At 41.0% G+C, this 14,583-nt stretch overlaps 1 protein-coding gene across 4 annotated transcripts in view; it reads left to right on the top strand.

The window, feature by feature from the left end:
* The window catches only part of LOC137258515 (acyloxyacyl hydrolase-like), a 34,749-nt gene extending 24,332 nt beyond the window's left edge, over nt 1-10,417 (top strand). For 2 of the 4 annotated variants that reach the window (XM_067796216.1, XM_067796217.1), the window contains exons 16-19: nt 472-531; nt 1,103-1,205; nt 2,938-3,014; nt 4,963-5,525. In XM_067796216.1, coding sequence (XP_067652317.1) covers nt 472-531; nt 1,103-1,205; nt 2,938-3,014; nt 4,963-5,091 — 369 coding nt within the window. In that variant the 3' untranslated portion in view covers nt 5,092-5,525. Of the gene's footprint in view, nt 1-471; nt 532-1,102; nt 1,206-2,937; nt 3,015-4,962; nt 5,526-8,307; nt 8,385-9,806 lie in introns of those variants that run through there. The other 2 variants (XM_067796215.1, XM_067796218.1) reach the window with 2 other exon arrangements.
* The last annotated feature ends 4,166 nt before the right edge of the window (nt 10,418-14,583 follow it).

Raw genomic sequence — 14,583 nt, 5'->3', positions numbered from 1 at the left:
GGATGGATGAATGAGTTTAGTTTTACGCCGCTTTTTAACAATATTCCAGCAATATCACGGCGGGGGACACCAGAAAATGGGCTTTACACATTGTACCCATGTGAGGAAACAAACCCGGGTCTTCGGCGTGACGAGCGAACGCTTTAACCACTAGGCTACCACACCACCTCTAGATTGTTAGAAGGGCGCACTTATCCTTGCTAACAACTTTACTGAGACGACTGATTACGTGCGGGTATGACATTATGTATGTCTGTTTGTGGTGTAAAGAGCTTGCTATGCAACGTACAAAAACAAATAAACACAAACACATTCCAATGCAAATTCCGTAAATGTCGGATGTTACTGTTCGATGAGGACAGGCTTAACATTTCCTGCAAAATTGGAAACGTTTGTTTCTTGAACATTGACATCTTACAGTTATTGTAAGTGTTGAAATGGAATCTTATTTTTATGTGATCTATGTTACAGGTGTCGCCATGCCGGGGCTGGCTACAGACGAATGAGACCATCAGAAATATGACAGCCGTGGTGCGTAGTGGATGTGTAGTATGCCTACCATATATCTATCACGAATACCGCATTTATTCTAATAAATTTATCATATGAACGTTTACTGCATGCGCTCTCGCAAGTTTATTTAATCAATGGTATCAGATCAGCGCAAATAGAAACGTTAGCGACTAAAAGCAGTTCTTAGTTATTTAGGTCTAATGTTAAATTCAGTAGTGTAGCATGGTTGTTCATATTGTAATACTTTATAGCACATATGTGTCTACGGTAAGACGCCGTATTGGACCGTAATTACAGCAATATCAACTATGGAATGTCGGAAAGGAGATCGTTGGCAGTTTGGCCTTGTTTTCTACGTTAAGAAGATTTGAACTGCAAGCTTGAAATGTCTTGACCGAGTATGTAACTGGGTACCAGGCAGGTATCCATACTAAATTGCCTCATGGTACCATACTAAATTGCCTCATGGTACCATACTAAATTGCCTCATGGTATGTCAGTGGAGAACGACATATATTATCGCATACAGACATAGTTCTCGAACTGCAGTACGCGCGTCTTTCATACATTGGTCCGTCTTCCTGTACAGCGTGCCGCCGAGCTGAGCAACGTTCTGAAAGACATCGCCGCCACCGAGAAGTCTGCCTTCTCCGCTTTCAACATCACCTACATGGACTGCCCATTCGAGCAGGGTAAGTGTAGTTGTACCTTTGTATGTACAGACATATTTGTTTTCAATATGTGCCATGTTGATACTGAATTTCAGTTTTCATTTTTAAATTTTAGGTGTTGTTTTAAAATTATATATATATCTATATGTTTAACTGTACTGTATAGTTGCAAGGATAAATGTTATTCCCAAGTTGTAGAATGTTTTCTCAGGTAGCATAACAATTAACACCTGGGAGACTCACCTGTGCTATATACTCCTGAATCATTACAGTTGATTGACAGATTTACTAAACAGTACTGACTAACATGCATGATTAGCGTGCTCTAACATATATACTGACGGTTAAAAGAAAGTACACATATGGCTGATGGTGGATAAAAAGAACATAAACTCCCCTGCCCCTGATAAATGGTTATTACATTTTTTTTCTTGTGCACGGGAAGAAATGGTTCTGATTTGGACTTTACGTTTCCTCTGAATCGGGACTGTTCCAGCTCTGTAACATTCAGATAACGTTTGTCCAACTTTAGTTTTCGAATGTATACTTTCTTTTGATCGACCGTTTGGATTTTACTAATCAGCTCTGGTAAACTTTGACTAAAACAGCGTGTTTTTTTTTTAATTTGGTATTCTAGTACTTTTTGGGGTCAGAGTCTCATTCGGCATTCGAACCAACACGTTCAGAGCGACTCTCCTAATCGCCTGCATCGTGGTAGCCACGGTGGCTGAGTGGGTTAGATCGCGGATTTTGTGTGCTGAAAAGTAGGTACCCCGCTTTTGAGAGTGTGGGTTCGAATCTTGAATGCAACTCAACCCCCAGAGGTTGTAAATGTGATTGTGTTTTCACAGTTGTCGATGTCTCTGCCATGATACACGACATATCCGTATATCAATTTACTTCCCTTTTACTTGACAATGCATCTTTTATTCTACCTCGCTTTTTAAACATATCACTTTCAGCTCTTAGAACTACATATTCCCACATTAAAAATATTAAACCGCAGTCTTAGCAGAGCTTTTTCTGATGTTATTGACAGATATATTTATACCTTTTATACCTTTCATACCTTTTGTTTTATATGTGAAACAAAAGAATTCACGAATGGGGGTCACTGTTTACTTGGTATGGTCGGGTTTGGTTTTCCTTTATAACTTCAGTAAACTATCCCAGGCAAAAGAGGTAAAATTGCTTTCGAAGCTGATATTGTTTCACGTGTTTAAAATTGAAAGTCGATCCATATAACCCGCTATCGTGTAATATTGATCAGTGTGGCGGTTAGGAACTCCTCAAAGTCCACACTTCATTTCCGAGTCCCAGACACGAGAGAGTACAGGTATATTAAAAATAAGTCGAACTCACGTCTTAGATGATTGGGCAAGACTAGATTGCCTCGCAGGTCCTGTAATTGAAAAAAACATTCACGTGGATCATCCTGAATCATCCCACCTGACAAAGTGAAATTGCTTCCATGGTTGATGTGCGAAATCAGCTGTCGCTTGAAGCGCTCGGAAAATCATCATTTTGATTTGACGGTGATACTGCGGTCATTCTTACCTACGCTTCTGTCAACTTACATACTGTGCTGTTAAACATTGTTTGTACTAACGCTTTGGATGGATGCACTTGAACAGACGCTTCTGAATACTCTGGCTGCTGCTGGCTAACTCACGTGCCTTTTCCTTCTACTCTGTCATGTGATCTGACACGTGTTACCCGTATATGGATAACGCATGTTCCAACGTGGTTTCAGAGTTTGCTAATTGGGTAAAACAGGGCGGAGAAGCTTGGCAGCTCATTGAACCGGTAGACGGTTTCCATGTCAACCAGGTATGTACGTGATGTTAACATATATACTGGACAAAAATAGATAGGGATATATGTAAATTTTGAAATTATGAATGATGATCTATTTATTCATTGTCACACGGATGAAGTATCAATAATAAAAATACCAATATCCCTAACTTATTTGTTCCAGTATATGACATATGTCGTGAACTGATTCTTAAAATAGGTCATTCAACCTGAATCGTCCCACCTGACTTAAACACCCTGATCCAGACACATTGACACGTGTATCTAGAGTTATACACCCTTATTTGCATACCTTGAATCATGCACATAGTCATTCGCCCAGATTTGTACACATTGAATCATATTCTGTGAATCATATGCAAAGGTGACTATGCTTGTCGTAATAGGCGACTAACGGGATCGGGTGGTCAGACTCACTGACTTGTTTGGCACATGTCATCGGTTCCCATTTGCACAGATCGATGCTCATGCTCATGATCACTGGAGTGTCTGGTTCAGACTCGATTATTTACAGACCCCCGTCCTATGGCTGGAATATTGCCGAGTGCGTAAAACTAAACTCACTCACTGAATCGTATGCCCTGTATCATGCAATTACAGACTCACACGCCTTGAATGATGCTCTCTGAATCATATATACCATGATATACCACTATGTGTGTATTTATTGACCAAAGATTTTGTGACGGGGCATCATTCCTCAGTCTACGTAAACTCAGGCTCAGTATTATTCGTTACACTGCTATACTGAGTCTTACAAACCCCACTCGTAACTACTCGTATCATTCCGACATACCGGATGGCGTCTCGTACCCGTCGTGGCCATATTTTGGACTGGGTCCTGTGTAAGCGCAAACGGGCATGGAGGTGAAAATAGTCTGGTACTATTACCAAGGAAAGATAACTCTGAATTTCCAAACATGGCGCTTAGAATATCATCATCCCGTGGGCAAAACAGCAGTACGGTCATTCCCTTTGCAAATATGTTTCAGTGTTGAAAGTTGTTCATCATTTAGCTCCAAGCTTATGTTCAAATTGCGCTTTGTATGGTTTTGAGAAGTTTCAAAGTTCAACGATTCCGCCATTTTCATGTTGTGAAATGCGTTTTACTTCGCGCGATTTGATTGATTTGATTGGTTTGCCAGGATTCTGGGCGTTAATGGCTTACGAGATGGGTAGGTCACGGAAAGAGACGAGTAGTTACGAATGTTACAAACCCAAGTAGAAAGTCGAGTCAGATAACCTTTTGAATTGACCAATCTGAACACAGCTTACCAAATCGAGAAATTCAACTTTCGCACATACCCTGTGAACGTTTACATCGAAAACGTTTATACGGTTCCGAATGATGTTTCCTTTACTATCGCTTCCGAGTGATACACACAGATGACACCAGCCTCTGAAAGTACCGTTTTTAACAATATTCCAGGATGTCAATTTTCGGAAATAGAGACAATACTAACCGTGTCATCAGAAACCCTTAAGCGTATGTACTGAAGGTCAAGTATCAATGTTTTATGTGTAGATATTCGTTTGACAGATCGGTGTCAGCGACAGGGAAAGACAAAATCCAAAAGCAGTTTTTAAGTCCCACCGAACTCTAAATAGCAGATGTTGTTGGATTGGTTAAATCCACTCGACCGCCTCGTGTTTGGTTGGACGGTCATAGATCGCTCAAAGGCTAGCTAACACGACCCTCTACTGGGGTTTGTTACACTCAGTAAAGCCGTGTAACGAATATTGTAAAATACTGAGCATAAGTTACTTAGACTTCCTACTTTAAAATGATTGTCTCCATCACCATGTTTTGTATAAAGGGGTCTTAAAATCAATAAGATATTGGAGACTACACATACCTAAACTTTGGATACTGACACGTGTCAAGCCAAAAGGGTCAATATTAGGACTGTCTGCAATAACGACCATAGTCTCAAATACGCATTCGTCTTACAAATTTCAGTTGGGCCAGGCGTTATATGCGGCAGCAATATGGAAACATTTGGAGGCAAACATTCCCTTCGCTATCGGAACACTCAACCCCAACAACGCCAAGATACGTGACATCTTCGGTAACCAGGGCGGATATTAATATGTCACGTGTCTACTGAGTCGTCGCAATGTTGCGGGCAGCTGTGGGCGATCAAGGACGACAGCGGCAATAGAATAACGCCATTCCTTCATGTGTTCAAGAAAATAGTCAATATTTTATTCCAGTGGACAGTTTAGTCAAGACCTCTGGAAACTTTACGTGATATACAACCGAGAATACTCCTGAGAATTGTAATGTTAAAGGAAGTCATCGAGTGGTACCCAGTGGCTGGAAGAAAAACTTATCAGTACAGATAAACCCAATGATGCAGAACATTACACGCAAATGTAAACCTCGTTCTTGGGCCATTTTGGACAAGCGGGTACGTGTTAATACAGACTGTGATGATAGGTTCGCGTGCACTGACAGGTGTACGTCACTAGTGTTCATTTCTTGTAGGTTGTTCCTGTAAATAAAGTTAAGTTTAATAAGTGCGTGTCTGTTTGTGTGTATTTGCTGATGCTGATGTTTTCGTTTTGTCTCCACCATCTCATAGACCTTCTGTGATCGCTTGCCAGAGTAGCTGCCATGTTTACAGGAAGCCCATGAAATATACCCTCACAAAAATGAAACGAGTGGGTGCATTTTCGAGTTTAATCTGCTAACTTTAAAGTCAGATAACACGTGTAATTCTGGATCGGTTGCAGTCACGTATCACATTGTAAAAGATCAAATGTATGTTATCATGCATAGTTTATGAAAAAATGATTACGTGAAGATGTCCGTTGCCAGTTGGGCAATGTGATCAGTATCTTTTGTGGCCACGGTGAATCTCCAAGGATGCTGTGCATTGAAATTTTCTTCCATGAACACAAACCAGCATTATAATGGCGAAATGTTAAAAATAAAACAATACTATTGAAACACATTTGATATTTCATATATCAATGTCCCCGATGCGTATTTTATGGTGGAGAGTATATTTCAAACTGAGATTTCGGTGAAAGTCTGACACGATAATCGTTTATTTTTTGGGGGGGAATAAGAAGTTCGGGTTGAGAGTTTATACAAAACAAGTCGATGTGACCCATTTAATCCAACAGTCTCACTTTGACCAGTTTACACACATTGATTGGTATTGCTTAAAGGGATGGAGGAACCAGTAGTTACGTCCTATTACCATAGCAATGCAATAGACAGAAGGGAGTATATAAATAGAGGTAAAGGTTATCAAGAACCCGAGTTTTGGTCTGGAGGAAATGGTACGGTGTAACGCTCGTAGCCCATATGAAGCACCTGACCTCCTTCGCATATTAAGACATTCTCGCCATGAAGTGCTGGTCCAGTATATTTATGTTAGCTTAGAACGGAATGGTTGAATTAGGGAGTCTATATATAGATTGTAGATCATCCCTGATTGAAAGAAACAAGGGAGGTATATCTGAGGATTTACAACGTATACAATGTTGAATGATGACAACCGGTGTTAATGCAATGTTGAATGACATTAGATTGATGTTTATGTATAGTTGAATGCTGAGAATTGATGTTCGTACTATTTTGAATGATGGTAGGCTGATGTGTATACAAAGCTAAATAATGATGTTTACACATGATTGATCGATGTTGTTACAAGGTTGTATGATGATTGATTGATGTTCATACAAAACTGAATGATGGCGTTTTTCCGAGATGGAATGATAATAGGTTGGTGTTTATACAAAGTTGAATTTTGATAAGTTGATGTGTTGAATTATGATAGACTGGCATTTATGAAAGACTGAAGGATGACATATTGATGTTTTCACAGGGTTTTACTGACGGTGTTTATATCACAGGCAGGTAACCTGAATACAGTAGATACCGGAATTAACAGACAATTAAGAACACGGTTATTGACAATCGTTAGTCTGATCCATGAGCTGTCAACCCTCAGATCTCCCAATGCTGGAGAGTTTTGGAAAGCCAGGGCCCCGGTGAAAGATACCGTATATATCTCCTTTGCAGTAAATTTTATATTACACTGAAATGGTGTTACTCTATACGGATAGAAACAAATGGGGAATGCATGAAAAGATAGCTGTTCCTATATTCTTCTCCATGTTTGAAAGTAAGTTGTACATGATACTGTGTTTGAAAATCTGGGAATAAGTACAGACAAGTTTTATTTTCACATTTTGCCTTATGCTTTTCCATCAGTTTATAATATATTTTGCCACACTTTTTGTGTAGAATCCGATCCGAGAAAGACAAGAGAATTTCGTTTATAGCATTGTTTACAAAACTATGATACAAATGTTCAGTACAGATGTGAACAAATCACAATTTGCAGTAGAGATATTTCCTGCACCAAGTGTCCAATCTGACCGATGACAATATCTGTTGTTAAGTTGGTGCCAGTTCTTTACTCATACCTTTCAAGGCATTGCGTCGTGACGATGTCAGGGGATTTGCGTGCAGTCCGCGGTAGATATGATAAGTTGACTGTCAAAACACGACCGGATAATGAAACTCATTTGGGATTATCAGATGTTTAGCTCATAGATCAATGTGTCATAAAGGAACCAGAATCGATATATGTCAGATGAATCAGTATATTTTATCCTCAACTGAGAGTTCTCAGTATTCTGCCGGCCCTCGGACCTCGTACTCCTTGTCGTTAGGGTAACGGGTGACCAATATTTCTGTGGTGCCGAAGTACGTGGTGCAGAGTTGCGTCTTTTGGACAAAGAGGTGTTTTACTGGTAAACAAGGATAAGTTGAACACAGACCTGTCCATTGACCTTTATGAGCACGGACGACTGTCGACCACCGGCGCTTTCCCCCATTTGTCTGCTTTTCTGTTCAGAGCTGTGGGTAGTCTAGTTGCTAAAGCCTTCACTCGTCACGCCGAAGAACTGGGCTCGATTACAATATAACTGCTTTGATTGATGCTCATGATTTCAACCACCGTATTGACTGGTCCAGACCAAATCATCGTCATTTAACTGGGATAAGCTTAGTTCGATTTCAAGCGACTTTCAGACAACACAACGAGGAGACCTGGGCCTAGATTTCCAAAGTTCTCTTAAGAGATGAGATAGCTCTAAATTAATGTTAATGCATGGCACTTACAACTATTCTAGCGCTAAGGTAGCTTCGAAAATCTAAGCCCCGATCTGTAAACATCTAAGACCCGTCTCCTGATATGACATGACTTGTGTTCATGCTAACGAAAATCGTTTACCTGATTGGATCCGTTACACAGCGTAACCCACTCAGTATGTTATGTTACAGTGTTAAGTGAGTGGAAAAAACGTGGAGGGGAACCATGGCAACTAATTGAACCCGTAGATGGTTTCCATGCCAACCAGGTAGGTAAACGTTTTTTTGTTACCATTCCGTTTGAAATAAGACCACATACTGGTTTGACGCGCCGATGGAATATCGATTACTGCTGACTGAAGTGAGATTAATGGTCAAGTTGTCATTGCCAGCCAATCAGTTATTGGAATGTCGCAACAACATGAGACAGTGGCATAGGTTTTACGCCTCTTTAATTCATTCACTTCCCACAGATGTTACTCGTCATAAGTTCCTACGTAACCTCTGTTCTGATACTGTCCTTTCGTGATGCGAGTGTTCTTTATTCATGACTGGTTTCAATCAGATTTAATTGTATAAGAGTGACCATATGCAAAGCCTCGGTAATTTTTGTATACTTCGGGAAAACTAGAACCCCTTCCCCAGCAGGATGCGCATACGTGTCGTCGAGACAGAACCCAGTCATGTAATGGCGGCTCAAACGCGTCTCCAACCCCATCGTTGACAAGGTAGTTTAACTAACTCCATGGCAGCCGCCGTATTGGATCTAAGAATATGTACCTTGTAAGAAGTGATCGGATTGGATAGAAAGAAGTGAAATAATTCGCGTGGTGCGATTTCTGACCTCTAGGGTATTTTAACAGAATCGGGAAATATGTCCGTATTAGAGGTTACGTAGGAAGATATGACAGAAATAACCTTTGGAAAGTAGGGAATGTTTTTAGCTATATTCTAGAAATATAGGGCAGGGCAGGGCACACCAATATGCAGCAATATGACAGGTGCTGACTGAGTACTGACGAGAGATGACCGGGTGTACTGACGAGTGTTGACTAGGTGTACTGATCAATGTTGACTAGGTGTACTGACAAGTGTTGACTAAGTGTACTGACAGGTTTCGACTGGGTGTGATGACAAGTGTTGACTGGGTGTACTGACAAGTGATGACCGGGTACTGACAAGTGTTGACTAGGTTTATTGACACAAAATGTTTGACTGAGTGTGGTGACAAGTGCTGACTTGGTGTACTGACAAGTTTTGACTGGGTGTACTGACAAGTGTTGACTAGGTGTACTGACAAGTGTTGACTGGGTGTACTGACAGTTTGACTGAGTGTAGTGACAAGTGTTGACTGGGTGTACTGACGAGTGTTGACTGAGTGCGCTGTACTGGGAGGACAGGTCAGACGCTACCATGTGTCTGTAGACCCCGCATGTTTGTTTTAAATGGTTGTATAAAACTCGTATGTGTCCTCCCATAAAATGGACCTTGTCTTGTAGGGCGCCTGATTTCGCTATTCAACCCGATTATCTTTTATGAATTGACAGCGCCATGTCGATGCTTGTTGGTTGCACCAAAGTGGTTAATACAGGTTATCACGCTCATCTGTTTTGGAATGGTTAATATCCTGCATTCAGAATAAGCATTGTATTTAGCGAGCCTTGTTTAAAACTGTGTTTTTCCATTGGCAGCAAGGCCAGGCTTTAATAGCCGGCGCAATTTGGGAGGCCATTTTGCAGACAAGTCCTGCAGCGCTTGGCCAGCTGAACCCAAACAACGCTGACATAGAGAAGATATTCGGGAACCAGGGCGGATATTGAGGGTTAAAATGACGTCAGTTCCGTTTGCGTTAACCCGCCATCTTTGAACGGTAGTGTGTGATGTGTCTTAGGCATCCACGGGATATTGGCATGTGCGTGAATGCATCAAGACCTTCATGTTATATATTTTATTTTTGACAGATGGACTATTAATGTTTTTGGATCTTTGTTCTTTACCAAAGAATGTAATCGGTTCTTTTGGGAACAAATTATTGTGCAGATTTATGTAACGCCTTGGATCTGCTATTCGTGCGTTTGTTTGGATCCAGTCTGTGGTACCTAGTCCCTCTGTTCTGTACCTGTGAATGTGAAAGACACAGACACATCTGCACTAAATACAGGCATTTGTGATTTCTTGTGCAATACTAATTTCTGCCATGTCAGTTTTTCATATGCAACTCATGTGATATATGACAGACCACATGACCGGTGTCCATGTGGCTTAACAGAATAATTTATTTAAAAATATGTTTATTTCATGACTGTGTTTGCTGGTACGGTCTCTTTTAATGTGACATTAATGTAATTTTTTACCTCACTATCCCGTGAAGATCCGGGATAGAATTGGTCATCATCAACCCTTGTTTAACAGAAAGGGTTCGGGTGGTCAGATTCTGACTTGGTTGACGAATTTAATCGTATCCCATCAATCGTATCGATGCTTATGATGCCAATCACTGGATTGTGTGGTACAGACACCGGTGTTTACAGATCGCCGCCATGTAGTTGGAATATTGCTGAGGGTGGAGTTAAACGAGGAACAATACACTATATGTTTCTTTCTGTTATAACGGGACAGGGGTGGATGGAAAACCGGCACTGGTGGGTTTCATCTTGAGACCTGCATCACTGTTAGGTATCGCTGTCCAAGCCGACACACCGTGATATGACAGGAAGGGGTGTGTGCCCAGTTTGCCAGCAGACAGCAGGGGGATTACCTTTCATTAGAGGACACGCGTGAATGAGTGTGCAGTGCAAGTTGTTCCCGGTGTAATAATGACCGGGGTAAAATGGCTACCCCTAAATATGACGCTGTGACTTCATTCATTCAATTATTTCAACATGTGTCACTTTGCCCCTTACTTTCTCTTTATCACCTGTTACCCCCCTGTCGTAATCATCTGCGGATTAAAGATTGACTTTAATCCTAAACCCAAACAGTAATTCGCTAAATTGGCAAGTGCTTGTCAAGAACGATATTCTTTCACTAAGACCACAGGCACTCATACACGCACGCACGCACGCACGCACGCACACACTCTCTCCTTTGCCATTTCATCTTAAAAAATCGTATCAGGACACACGCATTCACTGTATACATGTGTTTAGGTACACAAATTAATACTTTAGAATTCCCAGACAATAAGGCTGAGTCGCTACAAGGCTCGTCGACCGAACGTAACATAAGAATGACATGTAATGACCGCATCACTGAATTGGTGGATATTGTCGATATGTCTGCCTGTAGGGAGCCTGCAAGATATCACCACGGAAGTTGTCCTGTCAGCCATGTCACATTCTACACCGTCATCATAGTGTCTCATTTACTGGTCCATCTTATGGGCAGTGAACAGTATTATCTCCCCTTCCACCCTGCCGTCCCCTGCAATATTAAAGCCCTTATTGAAGCGAGTCTATAGTCTGTTCGCAGTGAAAACGTACCGATGATGTTTACTTTAAACAAATTTTTACTTTAAAGGCCACATGCAACCAAAAAATCGAACATAATTAAAACAAATTTATCACTTATTCATGACATACAATGTACATTGCTGCTTAAGAAACCCCAAATAAACAAAATTATAAGCGTACAATATCGATTCAATAGTGCAGTATTTTGTACTTGGGCTCACTTCCCCCGAAGCCCGCGGGAGACCGAACCCAGTCATAGCGGGTGGATATGCACTCAAGTGAAACGACGGCTTCCGATTGGCTGCTTCATTTGCTGATATGCTAGGTTTCATTGTGTGTACAGAAAGATGATCTGTTTGATGGGCATTTTAGAAGTATAGGCAGTCACAAGAAAGTAAGATTCTTTATGGATAATAACTTCTTTTTGTGTACTTGATGCGTCGTTTCAGTATGGATTCATACACTGTTGTCAAACAAAATCATAAACACTAAACGAAGTCGTTATCCATGAAGAATGTATATAGAGATGTTGGGTTTGGAAAATACATGTTCTCTGAATTTGCGCTCGATCCAATCAATGTTAGTAGAGATGGTAAACTACTGCGTGGCTGGAATCTGTCATTCGTCCAAGTACAAAGCAGGACTTGAAACTGACAAGAGTTTGCACCACTTTCCGTCAGATCCAGTCATCCGAAAAAAAATGAATGTAGTTTGTTTGCAACCCACACACATAAAAACATGTCATGTGTATCACACGTGCCTAATTACATAATGTGGCAGACACGGGACTCGGGTGCACGAGTCGTAAATCAACTTATTTTCTTTATGTCGTATAGTCTGATAGGTGTTAAGTTCAAATTGCACGTGGTCAATGATTGAAGCTGTGTATTGCATGTTGTCTTTAGCAGACAGGCAGACAGACATATAGGGGCGAATAAACCAGACACTGAGCTTTCTCTGTGACAGAGACTGCTTACCACAATGAACATTTTTTTTTTACGTAACGAGTAGATTATTTACTTGTTTGTGTACACAACCAAGATTAGACTACTGCTCACGACCTCAGACGCTGGGCATGCTTTCAAGCTCCGCGAATCTATTCACTGCGCATGCGTTATGGACGCAGCGCAACACAGCTGTTGAAACCAGTTTTCCCCCCAGCGCTGGGGGGAATTTAGTGAAACGTTTGAACTCCGATTTCGCGGGCTTTTTTTCCATCGCTTTTTTTCAACTTTATAGGTTGAATTAGCATTTCTTATGATTTTGTTTCGGTAAGTGCATAACGAAAGGTACCAGAATCTGCAAAGTTGTGTTTTACGTTGCATGTGACCTTTAAGTAAACCAAATGAAGTGAAATTAAGGTTGCGAATCCTCACACTTTTCGTTTGCCGATTGAACATTTAAGTCTCAGAATTTTATTCAACTTCGGATAAAAGCTGCCAAACAAACGATCATACTTTCAAATCGCTGTGATTTGTTTGTATTATAAGAAGGTAAGCACATTAAATGAAACACCGAGAACAACGCGAGGACGATTTAGAAATGGATGTTGGCCAGACAATCCTGTGATCTACCGATCTACATAAGTAGGATACAATTTCCATGATCCACTAATCTGACCACCCGACTTAGACGGTCATCTCTTCAACAAAAGTTGTCTCCTAAGGCCAATTCGAACCCAGACATTGGCGAGTATTCGTGGTGTCATCATAAAACCGTATACACAAAGATGGGTGAATGGGTGCGTTTGGTTTTAGGCCGATTTGGGAAATATTCCAGCAATATCACGGTAGGGGACACCAGAAATGGGCTTCACACATTGAACCCATGCATGTGGGAGATCGAGTCTTCCGAGTCTTCCTTTAACGACTAGGCTACCTCACCGCCCCTCAACACCAATGAGGTTGCTGAATGACTGTTATAGTCATTTTCTCATTCATGATTCTGCAGGTATTGAGCAGTCTCAATGACTCACATGTCATTCTCTCGTATCCATGTCCAATTAGCTTCAAATTGTTTGTTAAAAATAGAATTCTAATCATGTCCTTTCCGCTGCTGTACCATATGCCGGGAAGCCTCGAGAACTCATCTTAGTGCATTCATGGTGTTTCAGATAGTGTGAGGACAAGCGTGCATTTGCATACAAATAACATGTAATCTCTTCCCCACAAGGAAATTGAAGCCGGAATGTAAATACAGCGTCTTTCCTGGATTTTTTGGCTAGCTTTGATTGAGGGCTGTGTTTGATATGACTGAATTCGTGTATGGTGACGTCTCAAGCCATTTCCTTTATCCCAGGAACGCGAGTATTTGGACATTTGGAATAACAAGATTACAAGTGTTATTGGCCTTTAATGACGTGCTATGGGAACACGGGTTGCCCAGTCGTCAGAGGGGTTACTAGTCGCTGTCCAGAGTTGCTTCCCTTTACACTCCTGACGCTCATGATGATGGATTTGTATTTCGGTTCGTGCCTATTCTGTTTCTTGGTTTGCTTGTGAGTTTCACCAAAGTAAGACCTGCATATGTCACTTCCGGCTTTTTTCCCCATATATCACTTCCGTTTTTTCTCCCATTCACCACCTCCGGTTTTTCTCCCGTTCACAACTTCCGGCTTTTCTCCCGTGCATCACTTCCGGCTTTTTTCCCATATATCACTTCCGGCTTTTCTCCATGCGTCACTTCCGGCTTTTTCCCCCGTTAAGCTATGACAGTGCTGGAACTTAATTTAGTACTTTCTGACACCTCATTATATTCAGTATATATATTTCGTACGAAAAGGAAAGGTCTAAATGATGTGACCTCGATTGGTGACTTTGTAATTTTAGTGAGAGCACCAACCAACCAATCAGGATTTTGAGATTCGAACCTACCAATTCTGAATTCTCAGTAAGGAACCCAAATCTGCACAGAGAACTGTAACGTTTAATTTTAAACTTTTTTAAAGGACGAAATATTCTATCCAAAATTAAATAGAATGGAATATACCTGTTAACAAAAACAACAAACGAATATG

Source organism: Haliotis asinina, chromosome 12 (genome assembly GCF_037392515.1).
Source record: "Haliotis asinina isolate JCU_RB_2024 chromosome 12, JCU_Hal_asi_v2, whole genome shotgun sequence".
NCBI classification, from domain to species: domain Eukaryota; kingdom Metazoa; phylum Mollusca; class Gastropoda; order Lepetellida; family Haliotidae; genus Haliotis; species Haliotis asinina.
This window is presented reverse-complemented; position numbering and strand designations above follow the sequence as displayed.